Here is a 27,863-nt window from a genome sequence, read left to right as displayed (position 1 = left end):
TTCTTTTCAGGATGTTGCTGATATCTCACAACCTCTGCAGATAAAACCAAAACTATCTGCATGACTAGATACTATAAGGCGTGAGTAAGACATCGAACTTAGCTAAAACTGAAGAGCTGAGCAGAGATCAGCTGCAGTCGTCTCTTGTCTGTGATGCAGTCTTGATTTACCCTTTGATCAGTATTTCCTGGTAACTTTGACCTTGTCACTGGATTTTAGCAGCAGTGTTACCGTGGCAGCAGAACCTCAAGCCCTGCCCTCCAAAGCCCCGATTCTCTGTAAGCGTGCAGGGCTGAGGGAGAGACAGGACGAGGATGGAAAGCAAGACATGACAATCCCTAACACCTCTGTCACAAATGTGACTGAGCCCCCCTCCTCTCCATTGCGCACCCCTCCATCCAGTCCTGCTCATGCTCAGACTTTTAAAGTGAAGACAGAGCTTGAAAAGCAGAGTGTCGAGGAAAGAGCTGAGGAAAAGGTGGATGAGAGAAAGAAGGACGTGAACGAGCAACCACGAAAGAAACCGTTCTGGCTGGATGACGATAATCTACCTCCCATCATGTGAGATTCCCATTCAGCTCCTTTTGTGTCTTCATCTGTCCCTTTCTCAGATTTAGCTCTCATCCAGTCTGAAGTGTTACATTAGCATTAATGCTGCTGCCCATTCCCTCACCTGCTGTTTCCTCTCATCCACTCTATCTGTTACTGTTTTAGGATGAGCCGGAGAGTTGCTTTTATGTCTGAGGACACTGAGTAAGTCTTCGGCGTGAACCTTGATGAACATCTGCATGACGACAATGTACACGCTGTGCACGTTCGATTTCAAGAGTACAGTCCAAAAAATATATTATTATATGACTCACTAACATTATACTCATTGCTCTGCATTGTCACATCATGACTCCTTATTAACATCCTGCTTTTTTATTGACATCTTAATGTCATTCTGTTTTGCATTGTTTTTGCTTGTTTGTTTCGTCATTCAATAAAACGCACACACTAATATTAACTACTCCCTTATTAAGTTGAATTAATGTGTTTGGCCTGCCTAAATAAATTGAGTTTTTAAGTTTGTGCAGTTGCTTGTTTGATTTCTTTGTGATTAATTTACGCAAACACCCTGACATATTTTTGTTATTGTGTGGAGGTGTGGGACAACACATACACAACTAATATAAATTCACTACACACAGAAAAGAACAATAAGGATGACAATGTAATGTTTGTGTTAGTGGACTGATATTGGTTGTGTCTGAGTGTGTCTTACTTTTTCCATTTTGAGAAAGGGAGCATTTTGTTTTCCTCCCTGTTCCTTTTCAATCATTTAATGTTTGTTATTATTTCTATATAACCGCGCATATGTTGTTTGAAATTTGTATTACTGAAGTAGCTGACAAACAATGACTGAATTAAGATTCAATATTTTCAGTTTTCCAGAGCCAAATTGGACAAAGTGAATATGTTGGGTCAAGTCATTCAGTAATTTAAACAAGATTAAACTGTCTTTTTCTTCCTCTCTAGGAGCGTGAGTATGAGTGACATGCTTAACGAGGATGAGGTGGGACACTTGCCGCCACTGAGCCAATCGCGATATGAGCGCATGCACGAACAGTACAACAACTTTCAGGAAGATGACGACCACTGGCAAAATGTAAGAGACTTGTGATACTTAAACTGAGAATGTTAGCTTGATTTTATTAATGTGCAGTAGCATTATGCTAAATTAAGACTGCCACCATGTGACACTGTGAACCTGTGACAGGACTTGGCTCGCTGGAAGAATCGCCGCCGCAGCGCATCGCAGGAACTGATCAGGAAAGAGGAAGAGAGAAAGAGGATGGAGAAAAGGATGAAGGAGGAGAGAAGTGAAAGCAATAAGAGGAAAAGCATTAAGACCTACAAAGAGATCGTAGAGGAGAAGTAAGGATGATATTTAGGCCTTAGTAATTTTGCACATGTCCAAAAAAGTACTATTTTAGTGCTTGAAAGACGGTCTTTTTGTAAAACTATACAAAAACTAAACAAAAAATGACTGTAGCATTTGCTTTTGCTCAAGAGGTAGAAAACTACCAGAATGCACTGGTGGGTGACATAATGCAAGTTGCCTGTCCAGAAACAAAGTGGCGACCAGCTGGTAGCAAACAGTCTCGAATTAGAGTTAAACAGTAAGCCTGAATATCTTATATTTCATTAGCATCGCCTAGTTTTATTGTTTGAGCAGAGTATGGTCTGAGTTTGAGAGAGAGCAGGGCAGGTCACTCTTTTGATTCGCGTCTATACTTCCTGTGTCCTAATGTGGAAGTACAATCTGTAGTTGAAGCAACCGCCCAAGATCTGGGCGCTTGCAAGATAGAGGAAATTTTACCACTGTCCATTTACACATACTACCCACATTATTATGATGCAGAGCTGGTTGACAAATGTCAAAGTATCCCTTCGACATGAGATGATATTTAAAGGGATAGTTCAGATATTTTGAAGTGGGGTTGTATGAGGTACTCCAGTCAGTGTATTGCCAACAGTAGATGATGGTAAGCATGCCCCCAGTTTAGTGAATCAGGCAGGAGCACCAACACGGATTAAACTAACTGATTGAGGCAGCGGTAGACCAGCAACTCCCATCTTCTGCAAGGTAAAATGAGTATTTTTGTCAAAGGAGTCTGGCTTTGAGGAGAGCATATATAACGGCTATAGTTCCCCGTTTGAAAGAGCTGTCTGACAGAAGGGTAGAGAACCTGAAAGGGAAGATAGTCTAAATATAGCGTACACTTGAACTGATATTGATTGTTTTCTGTGGCTAGAATAAGTTTAGCTGCAGCCCCCGTCCACACCAGTACTTTCCTTAGCTTCCATGGCAGCACTCCTACCTGAAACACTTCATTCTTTCTTTTTCCTTTTCTTTCCTAGGGAGCGCAGAGAGGCAGAGTTGTGTGAAGCCTACAGGAACGCAGCGACTCCAGAGGAGGCCGCCATGGTTTTACAACGATACGCTCTTCGCTTCACCATTAGTGACGCAACACTGGACAGCCTGAAACTGCCCAGATCCACTTCAAAACCCAAACACGACCTTATTAAGGTGGACAAGGAGCACAAAACAACACCACCTATCAATGAAACATCAGAGCCTCTGTACAAACCAGAGCCACCTGTTACACAAGACCAGACGCCCACAGACCCTGAAGAGATGGAAACAGATCCAACTGCTCAACAAGAGACATCAGCTTCTGTCTCTCCCAGCTCCCCGACACTTGGCAGCCCACTCAGCCCAATCACAAACTCAGAAAGCGTGCCACCTCAGTCACTAGAACTGAATGAGCCTCAGTCCAAACCAACCGAGTCTCCAACTACACACCGAGAACAGCCGATCACAGGAGGTGCAGAGCCTCAAACCAAACACACTCCGCCTCAGACTGCTCAAGTGCAACCTCAAACCTCACAGCCTGTACACACACTCCCCTCCCCTCCATCTGTATCCCCCAGACCCGTCCCCCTGCTGGCAGCCAAGCCCTACTGCCAGCCCAGGAACACACAGCCTGGACACAAACCTGTCAAGGTGAGGGCTCCATATCAGTCAGTCAGCGTCATCTGATACTTTGTTGTTCCACTTCAGTGACCCTATGCTTAAGGTGTCTGTTGTATTGAGGATGTTTTAACATTTTGACTTCTTGCTCTGTGACATGGATGCAGTTTTTAGTTCTCTGCATGCTGTTTGAAGGTGTGTTTGATGATAAGTCACTGGCAACAACAATCAACTTCCCTCAAAAAGCAGAAATGCATCTTTCAGCTTCTCCAAAAGACAAAGTGCTCATCTTACTGAACAACATGTGGTTCACGTATTAATGTTGATCATTTCTCACAACAAAATAAAATAATTGAAGGTCAAACCTCTGATCCACTTTCTAGTGGATACAAGACACATCGGATGAAAACACATATGTGTACTTACAGAATGTTCTACTAGTTCCCAGACTAGGCTTCTGGTCGCTGCTCATGTGGTCGACCATGCCCATTCCATTTATCTATGGTTTTATTTTTCCGTATATTCTGTCATCAGTGTTGGTTTGCACAGTAGTTTCCAGCATGTTGTGGATTTGACTTAAAAGAAGTAGTCCCAAACGACACTGTGAATTAGAGAATTTTGTATTTATTTCTAAAGACATTTGTTAAGAAGAGTTCAACAGAGTTTGCTAAAAGTTTACCAAATCTTCAAACTGCCTGTAGACACATAAAAATGGCATCCATGAGTTTGTGTGACTCTCACTATGTAGGAAATGTTGAATTAAAAAATCAAACTATGCCCGTAATCCTGACCTTTATGCATGTGTCCCACTCAGATGGACGGGTTGGTGCGAGTGAATGGAGATGTGATGGAGGATATATCTTCTTCCACTCCACCTATCTCTGCACAGCACTCACCACTGGAGGTCAAAGATGTTCCCTCAGAGCAGACTGAGAAAGCTGTTCCCTCTAAACATACAGAAACAAGCGTTCCCCCCAAACCAACAGAGAAAGATGTTCCCTGCACACTGACAGAGAAAGACGTTCCCTCCAAAGAGATAGAGAAAGACGTTCCCTCCAATCAGACAGAGAAAGATGTTCCCTCTGAGCAGAGTACGACCAATCAGGAGACGGTGCAGCAGACGCCTCCTCCACAGATGCTGCCTCCACAGACAGAAAAACCAACTTCGTCTTTAGGCTCGGCCATCAGCTCCCTGATTGGAGGCCGAAACTGTACTATCACGACAACTATTGTGACAGAGCTCACACATGTGGAGCCACATCATCCGGATATCCACAGCAATGGACAGGTAATGTCACAAGTGGCATGTTTAAGAACAGAACACGTTTCTTGTGTGTTAGCCCATTTAATTCAAATAATGAATGCTTTACACTACCGCTGACCATATTCATAAAGGACACAGCTATTTTTTATATTGAGTCTGGAGTAAATATGTTTTTCTAACCATCCAGACACCCGTAGGTTTCAATTCCTTTCCATACACTATGCAGGAGTTTCATATTAGCTTGTGAAAGGTGGTTTTGTCGCCTTTACTCTCTGCCAAAGCTGCACTATCACTGCATCGCTGCATGGACTACAGATAAAGAGTGAATTGTTTTCATGGATTTGCCATCCTGGTGCATTCAAGTGTTTATGGAAAGTCTTGACACCTGAGACCACACGAGCATCAGCCCTCGATTCTTCTTACCATTTACAAGCTGTGTTAGTGGAAAATGAAACCCAGGGGACAAACTGAAAGTAACATGGGTGCTGTTAAAACAGGATATTGTGAATTTAGTTAGGTTTTGCATTAAAAGGTTGCAGTTCAGCAGCTGACTTGGGTATTGGAAGCACATGAATACACCGAAACAGAGGAGATTTTTACTTATTATCTTTATTACCCCAAAGTGAAAACACTAACAGAAAGACAAAAGATGAGAGAAAACTTTAATGTGCCCATGGGGAAATTTGTCTTAGACTTCATACTGCAGGATAAAACCAATAAATATGATATACAGTTCAGAATTAAAACATAAAGACAAGAAATCTGGCTATTGCCCAAATCTGTGGCCAGTTGCACTTCGTTTAAAACAGCAATATTATGTACGTAACATATAATTTTTGTCTAGGAACTTTATAAAATATGTTTTAGCTCGCAGTGCAGAGACATGAGCTTGACCTGAAACACCCCTCAGCTGTTCACTGTGATGGATGTCCTATGTAAAGCAAGTTTCCAGTCTCCTCAGCTTGATTTTAATATTGCATTTACATGAACTGAAGCCAGCGACTGCCTGGAAAGAAAACACAGTCAGGAGATAAAAAATGTTATTGCATATTTGGGACCTGAAACTTGTCAGCAATAATTAAAGTATATGTGATTTATTCCAGTTAATGTTTTATTCATGTAGTTGAATTTTTAACTTTCAGGTCAACGGTACTCCTGGGTTATCTGGGAGTCCAGTGGAGGAGAACAAGGTGCAGCTGGCTACATCACAAAACAGCATGCACGAATATTCTCCCACTGTCACAGGTAACACTGCAAATTATAGTATGTATTATAGTTTACAACATGATTTTTGCTGCAGATATTCTGTATAATTTCTTTCTTTTGCAGTGATTGTATTTACATGACTTACATGTAGACATGTTAGTCATGTTTTGTATGTATTTATATACCCTTTTTTTCACCTACTTATATGTTCATTCTGTGTTTATTGATATTATATGTTATTATATGTTCATTTCTGTCTTTTATTTTATATCTTTGCTCAGCTTTGTTATCCTTGTTTTTAGCTGTATGTCTGTTTATTTTTTCCCATAATTTGATCTGTATAAGTACATCCGGAGCAACTTAAATCCAGCCTTAAACTCCTTGTATGTGCACACATACTTTGCCTATGAAGCTGATGCTGATTCTGATATATATTTGTACTGATGTGTGTCTCTGTGTCTTTCTCCGCCACAGAGGGGCTTGAGGAGAGCAGTGTGACTGTGAGTATCTCCAAGCATCTCCATCTTTTTTTCTGTTTCTCCTTCATTCTCAGATTTGACCCTGTCCTGACCCTTCGTCTCCAGTAGTCGCTGTAGTCAAACTTTGTCCTCTCACCTTTCCTCTCTTTCTGTCCTTTTGGTCCGTATACGTGTGTGTGTGTGTGCGTGATTGTCGGTCGGGTCTGGTTAGATTGAGACCCCCATGTTGAACTTGGCTAAACGTGTTAATCACTGGGTCTGGGACCCCAATGAGGAGCGTAAACGCCTGGAAAGTTGGCAACAGGAGCAGGAGCGCCTCCTACAGGTACACTGGTGGAATGGTGTGTATATGCATGGCACCATGAATGTTCAGCAGAAAACAGAAGGCACAGGGTGTACTGGATGTGTGTATATTATATATTTGTGTATATACATGTGTGTTTATGTGTGTGTCATATGTGTGTTTCTGGTGCATGCAGTATTTAACATGTGCAGTGTTTCTCTGCAGGAGCAATACCAGAGAGAGCAGGAGAAGCTGAAGAAGGAGTGGGAGAAAGCCCAGCTTGAGGTGGAGGAGGAGGAGAGGAAGCACAATGAAGAGGTACAGTCACACACAGACTGACAAATCATCACACGCTGCTTTTGTGTGTCTTATATGTTGTGTCTTTACTTTGTTTATACAAATTCCAGGAGAGAAAGATCTTGGAGGAGACTGTGACACCCTTAAATCCCACCTGCTCATTAAACCAGCAGTCGGGACAGACAGGGACGACTCCATCAACTCCAGAAAACAACAAGACAGAAATAAGAAATGTTCCTGCTCAGCAAAACAGCCAAAGACCCTCCCCTGGGAATGAGGATCAGCACGCATCCAAGCTGCATTTTTTCCAGGGTGAGATGCATGCAGAAATACACGCTGATGCAGGAGGTATATTAATGTGTGTGCACCGCTCCTTCAATTTCAGTTCAAGAGTGTAGTCTCAGAGTTTCTGAGATAAAAGTTTATGTCTTTATTTTTATAGATTCTGCAGGTGACGGTGAACCTTCAAAGAAACAGGAACTGTGGAAGACGGCCTCTCTGGACCGCAACCCTCAGCTGAACCAGCCACATATTGTTAAACGGTATATAAGGATGCTTTTGTGTGCATGCACCATGATATCTTTTAGGGTTCTCTGCATTTTTGTCCTGAGTGTATGTGAAGTCTGCAGTGCCAGGGATCAGCACACTCAGGGCCCCGCCCCTGCCTGCTGCCCGGCACACAATACACCCAACCCTGATTCCTGTCCCTGTGGGTGGTGGGCCCACAGGGTGCTAGCTCCATATTAATTATTCAAGCTTAGCCTGACCGGGCCCCATGTCCCAAGGCCCACCCACCAGATGCTCGCTAGCAAGTTACCGCCCAGGTCTAGCTCCAGGGGAGTGTCCCCGGTGTCCCCATACTGGGCAAGGTACTGGAAGTCCGAATATGCCAAGTCATCACCGTCCTCTTGAATCACTCTTAGTCTGGCCCCTCCCCTGCAACCACTTTGCCTTGGGAGACCCGTCCAGGGGCTATTAGCTGCGGACAACACAGCTCCCAGGATCACGGGTACACGCAAATCCCTCCACCACGTTAAAGTGGCAATTCTTGGAGGAGCGTCCTGAAATGCTCTTCTCTGTGTAAATGGATTCCAGCTAATTTGGTAGCAAATGAATGAGCGTATGATGTAATTGTGAGTGAAAGCAAGACTGTCTAACTTTTGCTAAATTGGGGCCACTGTGGACAAAGGTGACAATCATGTGTAAATGCTAAATTATGCTAATGCTAAATTGCTACGTTAATTTAATAGCAGCACACGTGGAAAAGTTATCCGTGTTTCCTTATTGATTAGAATGCCAAGATTTTAATGGAGAGCAAATGGCTGGAAGAACTGCATGAATGTGTTTTATGTCTCATTGAATAGTGCTACAGCACTCTACAGCACAGATGACAAAAATGTAAATTTTGTTTTTGCATCCTGAGAGACTTTTCTGATGTATAAACAGCAATCATCTAAAACATGTTACGAATATTTTGGATGTGTGAAAATTTCATTTTCTGTCTTTTTCTCACCACAGGTCTGAATCACATGACGCCGTGACAAGCAAACAGCAGATCTCCCCTTCATCACCTCAGCCTCCCTCACCCAGCAGGTAATGATGCGAGCACACACATACACAACTGCACGTCTGATAGAAATTAAGTTTCTCTGTTAAATGGAGTGAAGATGCGTTAATATCTGTTTTCATCCTGTGCGTGTGTGTGTAGGTGTGTTAGTGGGAAGAGACTGTGTACTGGTTGTTCTCAGCCTCTGGGAAAAGGAGCTGCTATGATCATCGATACACTGGGACTCTTTTTCCACATACAGTGTTTTAAGGTACTGTGTTACTCTGGTACACACATACACACTAATTTGGGTACTTCATACTTCATTTTACTTCACACAGAAGCAGCATCTCTGGCTTCTGTGTGAAGGATTTGAAGATATACAGAGTTTACAGAGTTGTTAATAGTCAACTGTATTTGTCTCTCTCAGTGTGGAGTGTGTGAAGGGCAGCTGGGTGACGCCACCACAGGGACTGACGTACGGATTCGTAACGGACTGCTGAGCTGTCATGAGTGCTATATTGCATCTCGGGGTGAGAACACACACAATGACACACACACTGTCACACACATACAGAGCACATTAGTTGTGAGAATCCCCCATGAACTACATTCACATCCTTAGAAAAAACAAAGGGCATGCAATACTTGACGAGCTCCTTAACCCACATTCAAGGATGTGGCAAGCAGCTGGTCGTCATAGTGACGGAGGATTATGAAGTGGAAGTAGTTTTTGATACAAAAATGTCAATTATGTTTTTACAGGAGGACACAGGTAACTGTATTACCGCACAGAAGGAAGTGTGAATCTACTGCTAGCTCACCTAGCACCCCTGAGCAAGCTAACATTACAGCTCAGCTGAGGAGGGCGCTAGAAATGTTTCCACCTCTCACTGTCACATGCATGAGCCTCTTGTCCATGAGCAGATGCTTGCTTCCCTCTGCGTGGGTGTAGTTTGATAGAAAGAAATTAGTTCCTACATGAAACTGCTCACAGCAAGGTGACTAACGTTTCGACGCCAACTGCGTCTTCATCGGAGTCAAAGTGCAGTTGTCGTCGAAACGTTAGTCATTAATAAATTCATCACAAGTGATCTGAGTGCTCCAGTGCTTTTCTTGTGGATTCCTCCACGGGGTTATTTGGAAACATATGTATTTTTGATTTGGGGGTGAACTGTCCCTTTAAACTAGACCCTTTATAAAATGGGGTTAGGGGCCAGCATCATGTTATTAATGTCCTTATGTCAAGGGTCTAACACAGTGACTCTGACAAGAAACAGTGTTATTAAACAACCTGATTATACGTTAAGATGTTAAGAGAGCAGACGTTTTACAGACATATTTCCATGTGTTTGCAGGCAGAGGTCAGCCCACCACACTATGATGACCTACATTTGAACTGGAAGCCCCCACTGTCCACATCAGTGATTGGACGTAGAAGAATTCTTGAACTTTGACTCACATCCTGGAAATTCTGGAATGCTCTTGAAAACTCTTGGAATCATCATCTTTCTCATGAATTGCACAAACAGCTTTATGGATGTTACTGAGAGCAAAAACTGGACTGACATGCAGACTGAGTGACACAACATCACATGCACATACAGAACAGTGTGTGTGCTTATTAACTGTACACATGTATACACTTTAACATTTTAATACGTGTAGCATGGATGTAATCAAACAAATCAACGTGTTTAGACCTTTGCACATCCATATTTAGCACAGTTAGACACTAAAATAAGGATCTGATAACATGTTAACGCTGAACGCTGAACCACCGCACATCAGTCTCAAAGTCTTGACTCATTAACCCCTGCTTCTGCACTGATCATGTGACAGGTCTGGGTTGGATAACCGGAAGTAGCTTGACCATTACAATGCCTTACTCATCATCATCATACTTTCTCATCCTTTTTTTGGGTTTTGTGTTTACAGTTTTGCATGAAAGAAGAACATATATAAGTTATTGTGAGTATTGCTCAGATGACGTAGTGTGAGTTTGACGTACGTTGTTATCGTCTCGACAGCTGAACTTTAACTTTCCTCTTGTATGTTGTACATCATCATGATATTTTCCGTTGTTTTTTTTGTTTGTTTGTTTTTTTTTTGGGCATCTCGCTAACTTACACAAGCTTTTTTTTTTCTTTATAATTAATTTTACAGGAATGAGAATGCATGTTATTAATTATATACTTGTTCTTTGGATTTTTAAATATTTTCCCTTTAAGATGTTTTAGCCATTGTTTTATTCTCATAGACTGACTACATCCGAATCAGTGCCTTATGTAATGAATGCGAGAGGGCTAGTGTATGTGCAGGAGCTGTTCACACCCACACGGACCTCTGGGTCTTGGCACATGTGTGTGTGTGTGTGTGTGTGTGTGCGTGAGTGTATGAGGTCATGCATGTACAGGTGCGACTGCAATGTGTGATCTGACTTGAAGCACAGTTCCATACCAGCAAAAAACATTTCAAATGGATCTTCTAATCACCTGCTCTTTTCTTCCACCCCCTCTTCCATGAGCTAAACCAATGACACAAAGTGATTTGCTGCTTCCCTGTTAATTGTTCCTCCTTATAATGACAGCTCCACAACGTCCTCCTATAATCTCTCCTCGTCTGCCTCTATCACAAGTGTTGCCTCCCCAGAGTCTGAGCTGAACGCCTCTCTCCTCTGTGTGTCATCGCCTCGGTCTGAACACCTGACAGCGTCTTCATCACTCAGAGGAACAGAGCGCTCAGTTCATTGTCTTTTATAGCAAGTGTATGTTTATCAATAAAATATTTTAAATGGGATGACATCTGTCTTTTGTTAATTAGAATGCAGATTAAGTAGGCAGGTAAAAGAATGAATCCTCTCAACTGAATAAAAAAGGGCCCTAACATAGGTCAACAGGTAAACAACAGTGGAAAAATTTTAGATTTTTAACTTACGTAAAAGTAGTGATAACATGATGTAGAAATATGCTTAAAGTTTAAAGTAAACGTAAAAGTCCTGGAATAAAGATCTTATTTAAGTTAAAGAACAGGAGTCTAATCAGCTAAATGTACCTAAAGTATAACAAGCAGAGGTACTTATTTTGCAGCAGAAAATTCCCTGCTATTTTAGTTATGTAATTTTAATCTGCTGTGTAACTAGTAGCCACAGCTATTAAATAAATGTAGTAGAGTAAAGACTACATTTACCTGTTTGGATGTTTGAAAAGAATAATTTTGTATTTTTTCCTAGATGCTATTCATTCACAAAAACCTGTTTAATGCACCTAATGTTTTGAGCTGTTTAAATATATATTAATTGACAGAAAACCAGTATTTATAGTAGTCAAATGTTTATGTTGTTCAGCTTTGTTGTCCTTGTTTTTAGATGTTATGTCTATATCTGCGCAAGTACTTTAGATGGTAATTAAAACTGGACTCCCTATTGGATATAACATATATGAAGATGTCAGTAGCAAAAAATGCACAATGCTGAAGAGTCAACCATTGGTGCCTGGGCTCTCCTTATTGACAAAGGGAAGGAGGCAAGGAGTCATAGCCCGTATAACCTATATGTTATTTTTTTTTAATCTTTCATTATTTTTTTTCTTCGTTTTATTTTTAATTTAATTTAACTTAATTTAATTTAATCTAATTTATTATTATTATTATTGTTATTATTGTTATTATCATCATCATTATTTCTTCTTCTTCTTCTTCAGTTGATCTACTAAGACCAAGTTAAGGTGGGGGTAATTGTTGTGTATTATTGTTGTATTGTATTGTATTATATAAAAGTTGGTAACAAATCTTTTTTAATTAATTAATTAATTTAAAAAACGAGGTCAAATCTTGGCCAATAAAGCTGATTTTGAAATTTCCATAACTTTGTTTAACAAGAAATTATGTCAAATTCTCAAATTCTCTAACAATATAAGTTTCAGAAAACTGGTATTTATGTCAGGACAGGGTTTATATTTTTGTACTGTTAATGATAATAAGCAGAAATCAGCAATAATAATAATAATAATAATAATAATAATAATAAAAATTGAAGGATTTATTGCGCCGGGAACAAGCGGATCCATAAACTAGGGGAACAGGAAGTGTACCGGAAGTGCCTGTTCGCCCCGCCCTCTTGGTAGCATGTAAGCTAATGGTTGTTTGTTGTTGTTCTTTTATTTTTTCTTTAAAAACATCGAACACCGACACAAAATGGACTCAAAGGGGCCCTCTCTTTATGCAGTATGTATATGTATATTTAACGTTAACTGGCTGCCATGGTAACGGTTAGCTTGTCCGTTAAAGAGCAGTAAATACTGTGTGGCAGTTAGCCTGTGTTAGCTAGCCAGTAGGCTAAAAACAGCAACTGTCACGATACGACTGTGTTTGTGTCGTGTGGTTATCTTTTACAAGCTGTCTTTTATGCTCTTTAATCGGCTCTAACAAGCAGTAAAACCGAGATTTGTGATCAATGATTTTGTGGTTTCTCTGCTGTTTCCTGCTGTCAGTGTAATTCTGTTTGTTGTGGTGCAGATTTAAGATTAATCACAGCAGAGGTTTTTAGTTTCAGTTTCCTTTTAGGCATAAACACACAGTCATACACGGATATGAACTGACCAGTTGTTGCTCCTCTCAGTCTATGAATTGAATAATGGTGGTCCGGGTCGAGTTTAGTAGATTGTGTTAGTTATTTTTTCTCGGGAATGAACCATTAGTCATTACTGAAAGATGGCAGGTTACATGACTGCTCACGGATATGTTTTGGTTCTTAATAAATACCACTATATTGGAGACACAATACAAGATAAGAGCAGTGGTGGAAGAACTAACTTACTCAAATCTTTTACTAAAGTGAAGGCATCAATACCATAGTGTAGAAATCCTCCTGCATCCTGCATTCAAAATGTTTCTTCAGTAGATGTACAAAAGTATTAATATGTGTTTGTTGATTATATTTGGTATTATTGATCTCAATCTGCCAAGTAATTAAAATAGTTATTATTGAAGTATATCACAGGACTATAAAGTAGCAGAAAATTGAAATACACAAGTAAAGAACCTCAAAATTGTACCAAAGTGCAGTACTTGTGTAAATGTACTTAGTTACTTTCCACCAGTGGATAAGAGAAACTTGATTTGTCCCCTGGAGGGAGAAGTAGCTTGTACAGAAATCACAAATAAATCAGGTTTATATGCCGAAACAATGGTGGTAAAAATAACAGAGTTGGTACTTAATATTTAAAAACTCATATTTTTGCAGTTAAATCAACTAATCTGTACATAGAGAATAATATGTTGTTTGTTTTAGCCGGCAGGCCCCTCATTAGACATGTCACGAAGCATAGAGGAGGAGTCTTTGGTGGACGGACCTCTGATCTCTGCTGACGCCCTCCACTCTGCCATCAGGAGGGAATTTCAGACTATACCAACACCCTGCCATGCTGCCCTCCTGTCTCTACTGCATGTATGACACACACACATTTACGCACATACAATCACTGTCTTTACATGCACTGTAATAATGTCTATTATTCCCTAATAAAGTACCAGCAGTAACCTGACACATCTGACAGAAAAAAATTGAAGTACTTGTGATTTTAAAACCCTCCAAAATGATTGGATTTGGAAATAAACTGCTGAAAGCACAACACAATGTTTAAACCAAATTTAATATAATATGTTTATGATGATTATTCTTGTTTTATTTTGATATTATGTTACTATTGATATTGTGATGTTTTTGCTACAGTAATGCAGAGCCTAAACAATTAGTTAATGAACTGGTTGGTTGGTAGAGACAGACACAAAATACAACTATTTTGATAATAATCATCTGTGTAATGGTTTAAGCAAGAATGCCAGACCTTTGCTTGTTTCAGCTTCTTCAATAGGATGATGTACGTCTTTTTTTCTGGTTTATATCGTTATAAACCGAATATCTTTAGGGTTTGAGATGCTGGTTGGACAAGTTGACATTACAATTTGGGATCTGGGGAAGCTCTGATGGGCTTTTTTCCTGAAATTTTAAGGACAAAACAACCAATTGAGTAATCAAGAAATTTATCTGCAGATTTTTCTAGAGTAATCTAACTAGTGCAGCACATGTAAAGGCCTTTATCCACTCTGCCCTCTTAACCGAGACACTCACAGTGACTCACTTTATTTTCCATGTTTAATAATAGTCATAGTGTGTGCTGGTCTGTCCCGACATCTCCTGTTTCATACATCTGTCTCACTCGCTGTCCTCTCTTCTTCGTTTCAGGTTGTGTTCGTGGTGTTGTCAGTATGTTTGGCAGTGCTGTGTGTGCTGGAATTTGGCCAACAGGAGGTGTGTATGAGCATTTTGGGTAATGTGCGAGGCGACAGCATCATTGTGTTTGGGAAGGTGTGTTTGTGGGTGCTGGTGCTGCTCTTCACTGCGTGTGCACAGCACCACCACAGCCAGGCCAGGAGCAGAGGATACCTGCGCTTCTACAGACAGATGCAGGGACTGAAGCACCTGCCGCTCTCCGTGCACTCTACAGGTACAACTTCACACAGGTTATCACACAACAGAAATTCCATTAACTGCACGTGCAGAGGTCACTTTTCTCCACAAGGTGGCAGTAATACTGTGTGTGTTTCTGTTAATGTGCAGGGAATGTTCTGCTGCTGGTTGTTCTAGCTGCACATTTATCAACAACTGTGCACACCTGCATGCTGCTCAGCATCCTGGGGATTGAGCTCTTGGTGGCATTGCCATGCCTCATCCACTACACAGGTAAACTGATCTCATTGAAGATATTTTAATAATGAGGGAGATTATTTCACTCTGGGATTGCAGGTGAATCTTGTAAAACAGCAGACATTAATGTAGTCAAGAGAGGTTTGATTGCATATATGTCAGACTTCAGTACATGCACACACACACAGGCCTGCTCCTCCAACAAATGAACAGACAGACAGTGCACAGCGCCCCTTGCTTTCAGCCCACAAAGCCTCACCCACCCCCCACAATAACACATAAACCTATAAACGAGTAAAATTTAACTTCAGAGGTAAAAGGGAGCACATGAACACCACAGAGGGCTCATGTCTTAACAGCTTTATTAGTTACACTTGCACCCTTTCTTCTGAATTAGTGATAAAGACATGGTTTCCTGTATCTGTATTTAAAAAAATGTGATTTTTCCAATTTCAGAATATTAATTCTGTTTGCTGAAAGGCAGCCTGGCAGCTAACCTACCTAACTTAAACCCTGCGTAAATGATTTCATGTTTTATTCAAAAGGAGAAGGTATGAAAAAAGCTGAAATACTAACTTAATTTCTTGTATCTTGTATCACATTCCCGTGCTTCCCCAATTTCGCTGAGTTAGTATCATGTATTATGATATTACGAGACTTCTCTCCAATTACATAGTTTGGAAGATGAGTGCGTTTTTTTTCCAGTGTTACAGGAACAATGCAGCATCGTCTTCCTGTGGATGGTGGCAGTAATATCGGTAGTGGTATATGGAGGGACACACCCTGTAGATTACATTACACACACACACACACACACACACACTCACACTACCCCCCACTCTCTATCTGACCACATTCGCATTACAATACCCGCCCTGCCCTTTTCAGACTCGACAGCATGACAATCAACCATTCAGCTCTCTGTCCTCCCTCTTTCTCTCTGTCTCTCTCTGAGCTGCCAAGTTGCTGATTTTTTTAGCTTCTGATTCGAACACCAAGCAAACTTAGGATGAAACCCATCCCTGTCTATCTTTCTATCTTTCAGTGTCTGTTCCTTTGAGGTCAGGAACAAATATCTTTTCTGTAACTCCATCTGACTCCACTGTGTTGGTAACTTTGTTTAAATGGCCTTCAGATGCAAAAACTTACTGGGAGAATTCAGTCACTTTGCAACACAACAAAACATACTGCCAGTGCTGTAAAATTTTACTTTATTTGCTGTGGAAAAGTCATGGCAATAGAGCGAACGGAGAACTCAGTCGCATCTGGGAAAGCAGTGAAATTCGTATGTAGTTTATTTGGATGGCTCACCCAAACATGATAAATCCATTAGTCCTAAATGTTTTTGCATTCATTTATTCCCTTTAAGCCTTTTTGTAGTTTAAAGTTTGGGTTATAAAATAGAATAAGGCTGTCAAAATGTTGAATTAAAGTCAAAGAAGTGAATTAATGTGTTAATTAACTAGTCAAAATGTACTGTTGTGACTGAAGTGCTGTTTTGCAGCTGGCTCTCATATATCTGAATTCTGATCATACACTGCTACAAATTTAAAAACTTAGAAAAAAACGTATCATGAAATACTATTTCATACTAAACTGCTGAGTGATGGAGACATTTATAATTATTCCTAAATGCTCCCTGCACATGCCTCGAATTAAACAGATGACATCTCACATGCATATAGTGTAGTTGCTGTAAACATCCCTTCATCAGCAACATCTTCCGGTCATGAGCTTTGTCATAGACGTTCATGGTCCCCAGTGGATAAATCCCAATGACTCTGTGATTATTTCTCATTCTAATTAGCATCCTGACACACTAACTAAGATGGAGAATATGATTTACACATAATACCTACTACCATCTGGTTAGGATTGTTATTATGAGCATGTTAGCATGCTGATGTTAGCATTTCGGTCAAACCACAGCCTTATAATAGCTGTTAAAAAGCTTTAGCAACATTCTTAAGAAAAGAACACACTTTGTAACATCCCAAGATTCCTCCAAATTTCATGCAGACATTAATGTGTATATATATATATCAGTACGTATGTAACAGTAATTCTGTTACAAGATTGTTTAATATATAAAAATCATAGCACAAAGCACAAAGTCCCATTAAAATCTTATCTGTCTGTTTGCTGGGCTACATGGTAATTGGAGGTCAGTTTTCATTCATTTTTGTTTCATTTATTGGTTTATTTAGAACAGAGACAGAGTACAATAAATGTATTACACCAGATATAATGCAATACAGACTCCCAGCTGTTGTCCCTTGGCATGTATATAATGCAGATATAACAATATAAAAATTCAACATTAATAAACACACCCGTAGGACAGACCAGTGTGTAGTTTTCAGATTAAGTTCTCAAAAAGTGCTGCGTGTCAGACCTCAGTACACAGACTCAAATGTGTCTATACTACCTACTTTCGAAAACGTGACAAATGTAAGTCATATTTTTGCCTCTTTTAGATCATTAAAGGAAACATTTTCACAATTAAACATTTTATTGTTTTTTTTAGCATTTGAACACTCAATTACACATGTACAAACAACATTCAAAATTAAAAGAACGAAGAATAATGATAAGGAAAAAATATGCACATTTTTTTTGGCAGTGTGTAGTGCAGGCTGTCATGCAACATTTATACCACATCATTTGGTGCCTTATGTTCATCCACTTAGCATAGACAGTCGCATCATGCACAGAGAGCAAAGATAGGACCCAGAGATATCAAGTGACATGTTAATCACCTTTACTGGGAAAACGTTTTAAGAAACATGTTTTGTGGTAGGACAGAACCTCGATGTAGTTTAATTTGCTGTAGTTTAGAAGTTTGTGGAATTAAAAATATATTTGATAAAAGAAAAGAAGTTTAAATTCCTCAAAATAAGCTATAAAATCTTTACGGATTGTTTCATGGTCTATGATTCAGAAATTCACTGAGATTGGGACTGATATTAGATTGGATTTCAGGTTTGATTTTTTTTTTTTTCAAACACACACAAATAAAGATGAAATAAGTAAAAAAAAAATAAAGGTTAAAAGTAAAAAAAGTAAGAAAATAAAATAAGAATTCCCTGCCAACATATTCAGTTAACAACTTAGGTATTTCATGTCCAAAAAGGAGCTGGAAGACGTAAAAACTTTTTAAATCCGAACCTTCTTTTTTTATATTTTATCAATAAACATGACATTAAACCTGATTAAATATCAAAGCATTTTAAATAATACTCAGCCACACACAGTACAAATACTTCAGCCTGCAGTATGTATTTTGTAATTGAGAAAAAACTTGTCATTTGTAATCTAGGATATTTTAAAAGACTTTCAGACAATAAACAATTTAGATACTCCCTGGATTATTAGGTGAGGTCCAGTACACCGGCCTCCCTCTCAGTGTGTAAAGGAAAACTGCTGTTAAAGACGCTGCATCAGAGGATATTGATACAGAAGAATCTTTAATTAAAAGGAAATTCATATTAAAGGTGTGTTTGGCAGCTAAGGGGCACAGATTGGAGATCGAGATACCAGAGAGGAGAGGAGAGAAGATAAGAGGCATTAGGATTTAGCCTAGCCAAAGGGTAGCCCTCGACCCACTCCACCCAAACACAGGGACACACACACTCACCCACACACATTGTCCTTGTGTTTACAGTGAGGGTGATCCAGTGTGTGAGGGGGGCATCTGTGTTCGCCCGCCGCATTCCTGCTCAGATTAGTGCAGTCAGGCACGATGCAAACTGAGCGACGCCTCGCAGCGCAAACCTTTTTTTTAAAAGCACCGACACGAGCACGTACGCACATTCTCCAACAGAGTCAAGGTGACATCGGTGAGTTCATGAGGAGGAAAGACAAACTGCCTTTAAAGGAGACAGACGGAGAGATATAATGCCTGCAGCTATGAAGTCCATACAGGAAGGCCTCGTTCAACTTCTCTTTGAAGTGCATGCTCATTGTAAGTGTGTGTGTGTGTGTGTGTGTGTCTTTGAGGTTTGCTGTATGTTTCTGCCTCTCTCATTTTAACATGAATACACTCTTCTCTATAGACCTCCATGCACATCAAAGCCGTGCCTTGGCCTTCAAAGACTTAACTTAGAATACATCTCTCTCCTCTGCCTCGCCACAACTTAGTGTAAGCACTGTAGGGCACAGGGTTAACACACACACACACACTGATACAGGTACCCTCAGTATACCCCTGTGTCACACACACACGTACTGTATGACATGAGAGAAGTAAGACTGAAGATGTTTGATAAATGCCCTATTTTTGATCATAAATACCTGAAGGTTATTGTTCACACCTGTTCTATCACTGAAGGTCCAGACAATAGATGTGCAAAGTAAAACTCACTATAATAATCAAAGCATTATCTCAACATTCTTATGCTAATGATGTCCATTAAGTATACAAAAACTATAAACTTGTCTTCATCTCCACAAAACCTATAATTTGAGGTATGTCGTAAAATAGTTTAACACAGAGTCCCTTTTACTAACCAAGTGTGGCTTCACGTTTTGACAGATAAACGCCGATCTCAATAAGATGCCGGGTCTGTTTGCCAAGCAGTTCATTTTGATAAAAGTTCTTTGGATGTATGAACCTTGGGCTGTCATTAGTTAGCTGCTTAGAGTGCTCATACACATATAAATGTTCTCACTTTAGCTCGGTTAGCTTCTCCACAATTCAATCGTTAAGTTCATTCTTGGTGCCGTAATCCTCAGGTCCTGTAAAAAGAGTGGTGTAATGTTCTCTCTCTATACACTGGTTGAGTACAATGATTGAAGCAAATAATAGCCCGGGCTATTACTTTAAGTTTTACAGCATTCTAGGCTGTTTCAGATCACATGATGTGATTGATTTTGGTGAAAAAAATGAAACTTTTTTCATCTTAATTTAAAGGTCTAGTGTGTAGGATTTAGGAGGATATGTTGGCAGAAATGGAATATAATAAAATAAGTATGTTTCCTTTAGTGTATAATCACCTGAAAATACGAATTGTCTTTTTTTTGTCACTTTGGAATGAGACATTTTTATCTACATAGGTAGCAGGTCCTCTGAGTCTGCCATGTTGCACCACCATGTTTCTACAGTAGCCTAGAACAAACAAACAAACCAAACACGTGTTCTTGATAGGGCTATTTGCATTTTCACATTGGTCACCACGGTCAGCAGCCCCTCCACAACAAGCAGTGTCAGAAAGCACTGATTTTTAACATGAAACTGAAAAAAAAAAGTCTGTTAGCTTTGGACGGGAAGAGACCTCTGCAGATACTTCAGCTCCCACTGAAAACCTCCTGGATGTCTGGATCTTAAGTTATCAGAAGAAAAGACATCAGCAGCATCAAAGAAACACTGATCTCCTCTTATTTTACATCAGACCTCGGAAAGATCTGTTCGACAGATATTTCACCATCGTTAAAACTGGTTAAAATTAAGAATCTGGTTTAAATTCATCAGGTTTATTTTTTCCAGTCCAGTCAATTTGTAAATACTGTCTAAAAAAACTCGAGGGTAGATGTAGACCTGTATGATAACCTATCTGCACCAACAGGCAGTACAGTGTTTAATGGCATTTTCTGCAGCTGAAGTGTCCAGGTAAATGCCACTCTAATATTGCAGTGCAGCCACAAGCTGTATTCATCTTTTAAAAGTGCCAGAACTGCAGCTGTGGACAATTTAGTTATATGTGATGTTCTCAGTTTAGCATCTACACTCCTGGGCCAGATGCATAAAACTCTGTGTAGAGTCATGACTAAAACTGAGCGCACAAAAGCAGAAATATGCATATGAATTTATCAGATTTATAAAGCCATATGTGCGCTTGATTTTCTTTTAGAAATTTTGTCATTGTGGTGCTGTGTGCACTTGAATGAGCCTCATTCCATGCCCATAGTTTGCCATCAACGGATGTAGAAACGCCCTTACATATATGTTTGCGCATCGATTCTTGTGCCCCTTCACCAATCATCGGATCTGTCAATGAGAAATACTGCAAAAATAATCAGTGAAAGTGACAAACAACCTTAAAATAATGTTACCCGTCTGTTAACTTAATCTTGTCCTTAACATATTACCCGCAGCTATCTCAACTAAAAGTGTGTGTACACCTGATCTGAAGAATGCGTGAGGTCCACACATTCTTCCTGTATAGGTACTAGCTTATGTGTGGAAAAAGGTGAACCCATGGTTTTTGTACGTACACATTAATTGTACATCTGCTCTTAGACTTTATTTTATGTCTGTTAGAATTTGTACATGTGCTATTGTCAGGTATCTCCTTGAAGTCTTTGAACCTTGAAGCTCCTGCACGTGACACAGTTTCATGGACAGACCGTAGACTTGCATACCTCTGTGAACTCCTTTAATGTCCCGTGTTGCAACTCAAATGTAATCACACTGCTCTTCTTCGTCTTGTGTCAGGCTCCGTGCTTGCTGGGATCCATTTCCTTTGCAATTCTTTGATTTTGATTCAGGCAGTGTAGAGTGGTGAGCACCATTAGCTGTTAGCACCTCTGCAGCTTCACTGTTATCACCTGGAAATGTGCACTTCTTAATGTGTGATTGATCTGAGTCGAGACCAGGTCTGAGCACTGTCTGTGCGGCCGTGTGAGAGTCTCTAACAGGGGCGTGTGAAATGTGTCACTTCTTTACACTGCTCCCTCCATCCATCCATCCATCCATCCATCCATCCTGGTATCTCTCTCTGTTTTTTGCCCCCTGCTGTAACACACTCAGCTCCCCAGAACTGCTTGACTTCACCCTGATAACTCTTTTCTGTTTGTGCACTAATTCAGGCTGTTTACAGGTTTTATAAATATACAAATACACCAAACATAAACAGAACCCGATTAACTGATTTACAAATCTCAGCAGCACATCACACAACAGTTAGTCAATCATCCAAATTACTGTTGCACATACACACCTTTGTAATGTGTTTTTGGCATTATGAAGTAAAGACATGACAGAAACAAACAATTAACATGAAAAAACATTCTTCAAAAACAAGCAGTGACCAAAATAACAGAGAAACAGACAACACATAATCAAACCAGTGCCGCTTCCTGTCAGCACAGACACATCATGAATATTAACAGATAACAAGATGACAGTTTATCAAATATATTTATTTTACACAAAATTCCACAGTAATTACATTTATACTGCTAACCAAGTGTCAACTCAAACCTCTGCGATCTCTCATAATATTTCAAGTGTCAGTGTTCCCGATTGCAAACTTTAAACATGTTGCTGTGAATCTAAATGCTTTAATCAGAGCGTTACCTTAAAGGTCCAGTGTGTAGAACTGAGGGGCAGAAATTGTATTTAATATAAATAACTGTTTTCATCAGTCTATATTCAACTGAAAATAAGAATTGTGTTTTTGTTACCTTGGAGTGAACCATTTATATCTAAATATGGAGTTACAGAGTCCGCCATGTTGTTTCTACAGTAGACCAGAATGGACAAACCAAACACTGGTCCCTAGACAGGGTCTTTTGAGTTGTTGTGTAAGCCACCATAGTTCTTCTACACACTTGGCACACAGGAGAAGTTTCAGTTCTGAAACATCACTACTAAGTTCTACACACTGGACCTTTAAAGGAATAGCTCTGATTTTTTTAAGTGGGGCTGTATGAGGTACTTATCCATAGTTAGTGTATTTTATACAGTAGTTGTCAGTGGGTACGCCCTCAGTTTGGAGAAGCAGACAGGAATACTGCCACAGAAGTGGGTGAAGGCAGCAGCAAAATTTATTTTAGCTACCTAAAAACGTCAATGTCCGCTTAACTGTATGTTGCATTTAGAATATTTTCATCACTTTACCTTGTTGTCAGGCAGCTCCTAAGATGAGGAACTGAAGCAGTTAGCTGTGATCTCTTCAAAGACAAATTCCTTTGCCAAAAGCAGTAATTTCACCTCACAGAAGATGGGAGTTGCTGGTCCACTACTGCCATGATCAGTAGTTTGTTTGTGTAATTGTGTGACTTGGGTGAATCCAAACTAATCCTTTACAACTCCAAAGTCACACAGTAACACAAACAGAGTAACTGATCGAGGCAGCAGTAGACCAGCAGCTCCTTTGTTCTGCAAGGTTAATGTACTGTTCTTGTCAATTGAGTCTGGCTTTGAAGAGAAAATAGTTAAGTTTCACTTTAGGTTCAGGTCTTCGTCAAAAAGACAGAAAGGTAAAGTGGTGAAGATGTTTTTAATATAGCATACACTTAACCTGATCCTGATTTTCTTTTAGGTGGGGCTTTTTTAGGTGGCTAAAGTATGTTTTGCTGCTGCTCCGCGTCAACAGCAGTGCATTGGTTAGCTTCTGTGGCGGGACTCCTGCCTGCTTCTCCAAATGATCCCACTTCAAAAATACGAACCATCCCTTTTATTTTGGTTTTATGCTCAGTTATGTTTGTACATGTAACCATTTGTCAGGTTTCTTTTTTAAACAGAAAAGAGCAAATATTTTACCCTGTTGTGTGGAAGTTTGTGTTTCTTTGTCATTTCTAAAACAAACCTTCATTTCTCTGCCTTTCTGGAATGCCTCTGTCTCTCTCACACGTACCTGCTTACTATTGCTGTATTTACACACACACACACACACACACACACACACACACACACACACACACACACACACACAGATTTAGTGCCTCATTATGCAGGAATGTGCAGTATTTCTTTAGATTGTGTGTGAGTGTGGATGCTGAGATGCTGCACTGTAGCAAAGTAAAGATAGCGCTCTTTAGAACCTCCCTGACAATTTCCTCTGGCTAATGACACTCCAGTCTTATCAATACTCGGCCAGCTCCACCCTCTGCCCTTCCTCAAACACACTCGCCCTGCAACCCCACAAATACACCGCGGCCTTATCTTGATCCAAACAGCACCAACATCTCCCATATTTTTGGCTCTGGCTCCTCTTCCAGCTGCTGGATACTCCACAGCCACACCTTGCTGCTAACCCCTCCTCTTGTGAAAAGGTGTATGTTTAGGGTGTGAGAATTAGAGGTTTGAGTGCAGGATATGGCAGCCCATAAGGACTAAGTGCAGGATATAACAACCTGTGTGTGTTTAGGAGAGGGAGAGGGATGAACAACAATAAAAATACAAATGTGTGCAGATTCTCACCTGAGTGATTAATGTTTTTTGAACAGCTCTTTCTGTGCGGTAATGTCTGTGTGTGTCTTTATGTGCAAGTGACAAGATAAAACACACTTTGATGGTGTTGTCAGAAAAGTAACTGAAGATTTTTTTGTTTGTGGTTTTAGTCCAGGTGATGCGGTTCAACAGGGCGCGAGCTGCACCAGACGTGAGCCAAGAAGAGCATTCACACACCTATAGTGTTACGAACCTGCCGACTGAGACTGGATTCAGGTACACATATTTCACTCTGTCACACACACACACACACACACACACACACACACTCACACTGTCCACAGCCCCTTTTAGATGTGCACCACCTTACGAGAAAGGGCTGGCAAGTTCATGTGTCACTGTCGTGTTTGAATAAGCCTCTGAGTCGCCCCTCTGTACTTCTAAACATTGTACTGCTGTGCAGCTCAACTCTGAATTGAATGTTGTTGCATTAACATAAAGACTTCAACAGCAACAGAGATATTAAATGTCAGTCTTGGTCTAAGTACTTGAGATTAAAGTTATATTTTTGGCATTTAATTATCATCTCTTGCAAAAAGATAAAAAAAAATCAATCCAGTAAACCATGACATACTTTTTTGTTTCCCCCCTATAGTGTGGAACAAAAGGGGAAACAATCTTCAGAAAATCACAGCAATCATTACACCATCTGTCTCCCTCCCTCCCTTAAGTTTTGATCCATGCCAACTGCTCACAGTCTGAATATCGAGCAAAAGGTTTGATACATGCAGCATCTCAGCAAATAAGAATTCGTCCAAACATTTCTCTCATCCCTAGTGCTCTTCAGTTGCAAATAAATTCTTTAAATCCATCACTGTCGCAGCCTATTCAGAAAACTGAGACCACTTTTCTTCCTTTATTCTATTATTCTCCAACCAGCTTCTTCAGCTGTACTGTATCATTGTTTCGTGTACCAGATGCTTAATTTTGCACAAACATTGCAGCTCTATTCACAATGGTCTTGTCATGTTTGAATGAAGCCATTAAAGATTATTCATGTAATAAGGAGCTATGTTCAGATGCATTAAAATCCAAGTACACAGCTGGCCACTATAGTTTTGTCATTGTTAAACAAATCCTTTACAAAGACCCAAACCAACAATGTGTTAGTCTATCTTTTTTTTGCTTCTCCAGCCTGTTTGTGGCCCCAAGCCCATTTTTCCTACTGAAGATGTACATACATGTTTATAAAGAGGATCTTAAAGTCCAGATGAAACAGCATTTTGAGTATCATGCTTCAGTATCGCCACATATTTCCGAGTAAAACGGGATAGGCAGGTCGGACATAATGTTGGGAGGACGGTGTTAACTCTGATGGTGTCGTAGTAGCCTATCTATGAGGGAGAAGGAGACAAAGTCCATCATATGCTCCATGTAACGTTAGTTTCTGAAGCAGTCCATAATAAAATGCCTGGTGTTCACTCTGGAGCTGCCGCAGATACCACTTTCCTGAAGTGAATGAATTCTAACCAGTGAGCCATTACCACGGTATTTCGGGGGGGAAAAAGATACACCAATGTAGCATGCTGTTGCCAGCTAGCTAATTAATGACTCTTAGTTCTGTGCGGCTAAAAGTTGCAGACTGATCGATGGGTGGATGTCGTGATATTATTGGTTCAAATTAGCGTCAGATTTTGTTTTACAGGAAGAAAACGTGATTGCATTTTAATATAAGAGTACAAACAAATTGATTTGTGTCTGTTTTTATCGGCACATATTTGTAAATAGGTGCACAGTAGGGCCGGGGATGTGATTTATAAGGGTTTGAAAGGCAGTTTCATTTAATCTGAACTTGAATGGCTCACTAAAATATGTGGCAATGTGAAGTAAACTGTGGTGGGGGTTGTATTTAACCATGGATTTGCTGCACTGCTAAGTATTTACAACAGCAGGATGAGGTGTGTGTTGGATTGACTCCAGATAAAGTTTCCATACAGTGCCCTAAATTATGGTAACAAAAGAATATGTCGCCCGGTACAAGTGTGACACATTGATGTGTTGGTTTTTGGAGATCAGTTGAGGTATAAAGCACAGAGGTATCAGCTGTGTCAGACTTTGGACATACACTTACTAATAGTTTATATCAGTTAATTGTTGGTTTGTGAGAGACAGACAGAGACAGATGAAACCAGCAGTGTTGACTGACTGTGAAAAGGGCTCATGTGTTGTTATTTGTGTCACAGAGAGGGCTCCAGTCTGGAGGAGGTTGTGGAGAAGCAGGCCGACCTGATCGAGTACCTGAAACAGCACAACACCTTGTTGAGCAAGAGGCTGCTCAACCTCTCCGCTCAGCACTGACCGCAGTCCAGCCTCCTCCTCCTCCTCCTCCTCCTGCCTGTAAACCAGAACCTGATCATCTGAACACTCCACTCTCTCAACACGAAGGAGAGGGGGATCTGTGGGTTTGAAAGAGAGGATGAGAAGCTAAAAAAAACAGTGGATAAAAGACTAAAAGTAAGGAAATCCCTGTGCACACAAGCACCTGTGACTTAAGACAGGCGGGCCTCCGCACGAGGCACCTGAGATGGAAAGATAACGCGGGAGGAGGTGAGCTGTAAGTGGAGGAAAGTTAAAGAGGGGTGGAGGAGGAGGAGGAGAGGAGTCATGGGTCACAGATCAGAGGTGAGGGGTTTTTATCACTGTGTTACGACCCCCGGTGACCCACGTCCGCTGCCGCTTGTGTTATTGTGAGAGAATCAGAAGTGGTGAAATTGTTTTAGAAATCATCTGCACTAAGGAGGAACTGACAGACGACGGGATACAGGGGGGAGAGGTTATTAGGTATCAGGGTCAAACAAGAGAAAGAGATGGTGTAACTGTAAATTGTCCGCAAGTGCTTTTTTTTATCTGTCTGAATGTGTAAATGCTTTGTTTGGTAGCAGTTTTCTTTCTATCTGTTCAATCACTGAGTTTGTGTGTTTGTGGTCACATTCCAATAAATATGTAATATACACCTTTTCCTTTATTTAATGTGTTTTAAGCCTTTTCAGGAGCAACAGTTGACACAATACTTCAGTGAAACCCAAGTAAGTGACTGCAGGTTTGTGTTTGTTTTGTACGTTGTACCTTTAGATGTAAAAGAAAAGGTCCAAACAATGGAGACACTGCAGTGTCAACGTTAGCTGGTGTGAACGTCTTTTCCCGCCTCACCTTTTCTGTGTTAAATTTCAACAGTCACGGGAATCTGCGTTAACGAAATATCGAGGTTGTCATTCCAGCCTGTAGTGTTTGCTCCCCATTGTGATTTCTTTATGCTCTGGCGTCCGTAACTCCACAGGGAGTATTTACGACTCCTTTCTCATGTGACCTCTCTAGGGAGCACTGTGGAGTACTCAGGTATCAGGGGTCATGTTTTATCATGGGCTTTTAGGCTACATATTTAAAGAT

At 40.3% G+C, this 27,863-nt stretch overlaps 2 protein-coding genes across 7 annotated transcripts in view; both read left to right on the top strand.

The window, feature by feature from the left end:
- LOC125885582 (LIM and calponin homology domains-containing protein 1-like) overlaps nucleotides 1-11,397 on the top strand; it is a 33,971-nt gene extending 22,574 nt beyond the window's left edge. For 2 of the 5 annotated variants that reach the window (XM_049571239.1, XM_049571237.1), the window contains exons 16-31: nucleotides 220-561; nucleotides 715-753; nucleotides 1,522-1,651; nucleotides 1,763-1,920; nucleotides 2,908-3,553; nucleotides 4,335-4,808; nucleotides 5,927-6,029; nucleotides 6,465-6,490; nucleotides 6,681-6,794; nucleotides 6,978-7,070; nucleotides 7,160-7,397; nucleotides 7,492-7,591; nucleotides 8,568-8,642; nucleotides 8,758-8,866; nucleotides 9,026-9,128; nucleotides 9,954-11,397. In XM_049571239.1, coding sequence (XP_049427196.1) covers nucleotides 220-561; nucleotides 715-753; nucleotides 1,522-1,651; nucleotides 1,763-1,920; nucleotides 2,908-3,553; nucleotides 4,335-4,808; nucleotides 5,927-6,029; nucleotides 6,465-6,490; nucleotides 6,681-6,794; nucleotides 6,978-7,070; nucleotides 7,160-7,397; nucleotides 7,492-7,591; nucleotides 8,568-8,642; nucleotides 8,758-8,866; nucleotides 9,026-9,128; nucleotides 9,954-9,979 — 2,776 coding nt within the window. In that variant the 3' untranslated portion in view covers nucleotides 9,980-11,397. The remainder of the gene's footprint in view (nucleotides 1-219; nucleotides 562-714; nucleotides 754-1,521; nucleotides 1,652-1,762; nucleotides 1,921-2,907; nucleotides 3,554-4,334; nucleotides 4,809-5,926; nucleotides 6,030-6,464; nucleotides 6,491-6,680; nucleotides 6,795-6,977; nucleotides 7,071-7,159; nucleotides 7,398-7,491; nucleotides 7,592-8,567; nucleotides 8,643-8,757; nucleotides 8,867-9,025; nucleotides 9,129-9,953) is intronic. The other 3 variants (XM_049571238.1, XM_049571240.1, XM_049571241.1) reach the window with 3 other exon arrangements.
- A 1,277-nt stretch (nucleotides 11,398-12,674) lies between these two features.
- On the top strand, nucleotides 12,675-27,429 carry tmem192 (transmembrane protein 192). Of its 2 annotated transcripts, none has more exons than XM_049571254.1 (6): nucleotides 12,675-12,722; nucleotides 13,886-14,041; nucleotides 14,840-15,101; nucleotides 15,215-15,337; nucleotides 24,587-24,692; nucleotides 26,660-27,429. In XM_049571254.1, the coding sequence occupies exons 2-6, from the start codon at nucleotides 13,907-13,909 to the stop codon at nucleotides 26,772-26,774; spliced, it is 741 nt and encodes a 246-aa protein (XP_049427211.1). In that variant the 5' UTR covers nucleotides 12,675-12,722; nucleotides 13,886-13,906; the 3' UTR covers nucleotides 26,775-27,429. The 2 variants fall into 2 exon arrangements, with proteins under 2 accessions (XP_049427211.1, XP_049427210.1); XM_049571253.1 differs by having other exon boundaries at nucleotides 12,681-12,819.
- Nucleotides 27,430-27,863: the final 434 nt, after the last annotated feature.

This window comes from Epinephelus fuscoguttatus, linkage group LG3, assembly GCF_011397635.1.
Source record: "Epinephelus fuscoguttatus linkage group LG3, E.fuscoguttatus.final_Chr_v1".
Lineage (NCBI taxonomy): Eukaryota > Metazoa > Chordata > Actinopteri > Perciformes > Serranidae > Epinephelus > Epinephelus fuscoguttatus.
The sequence above is the reverse complement of the archived record's forward strand: the minus strand, read 5'-3'. Positions and strand labels throughout refer to the sequence as shown.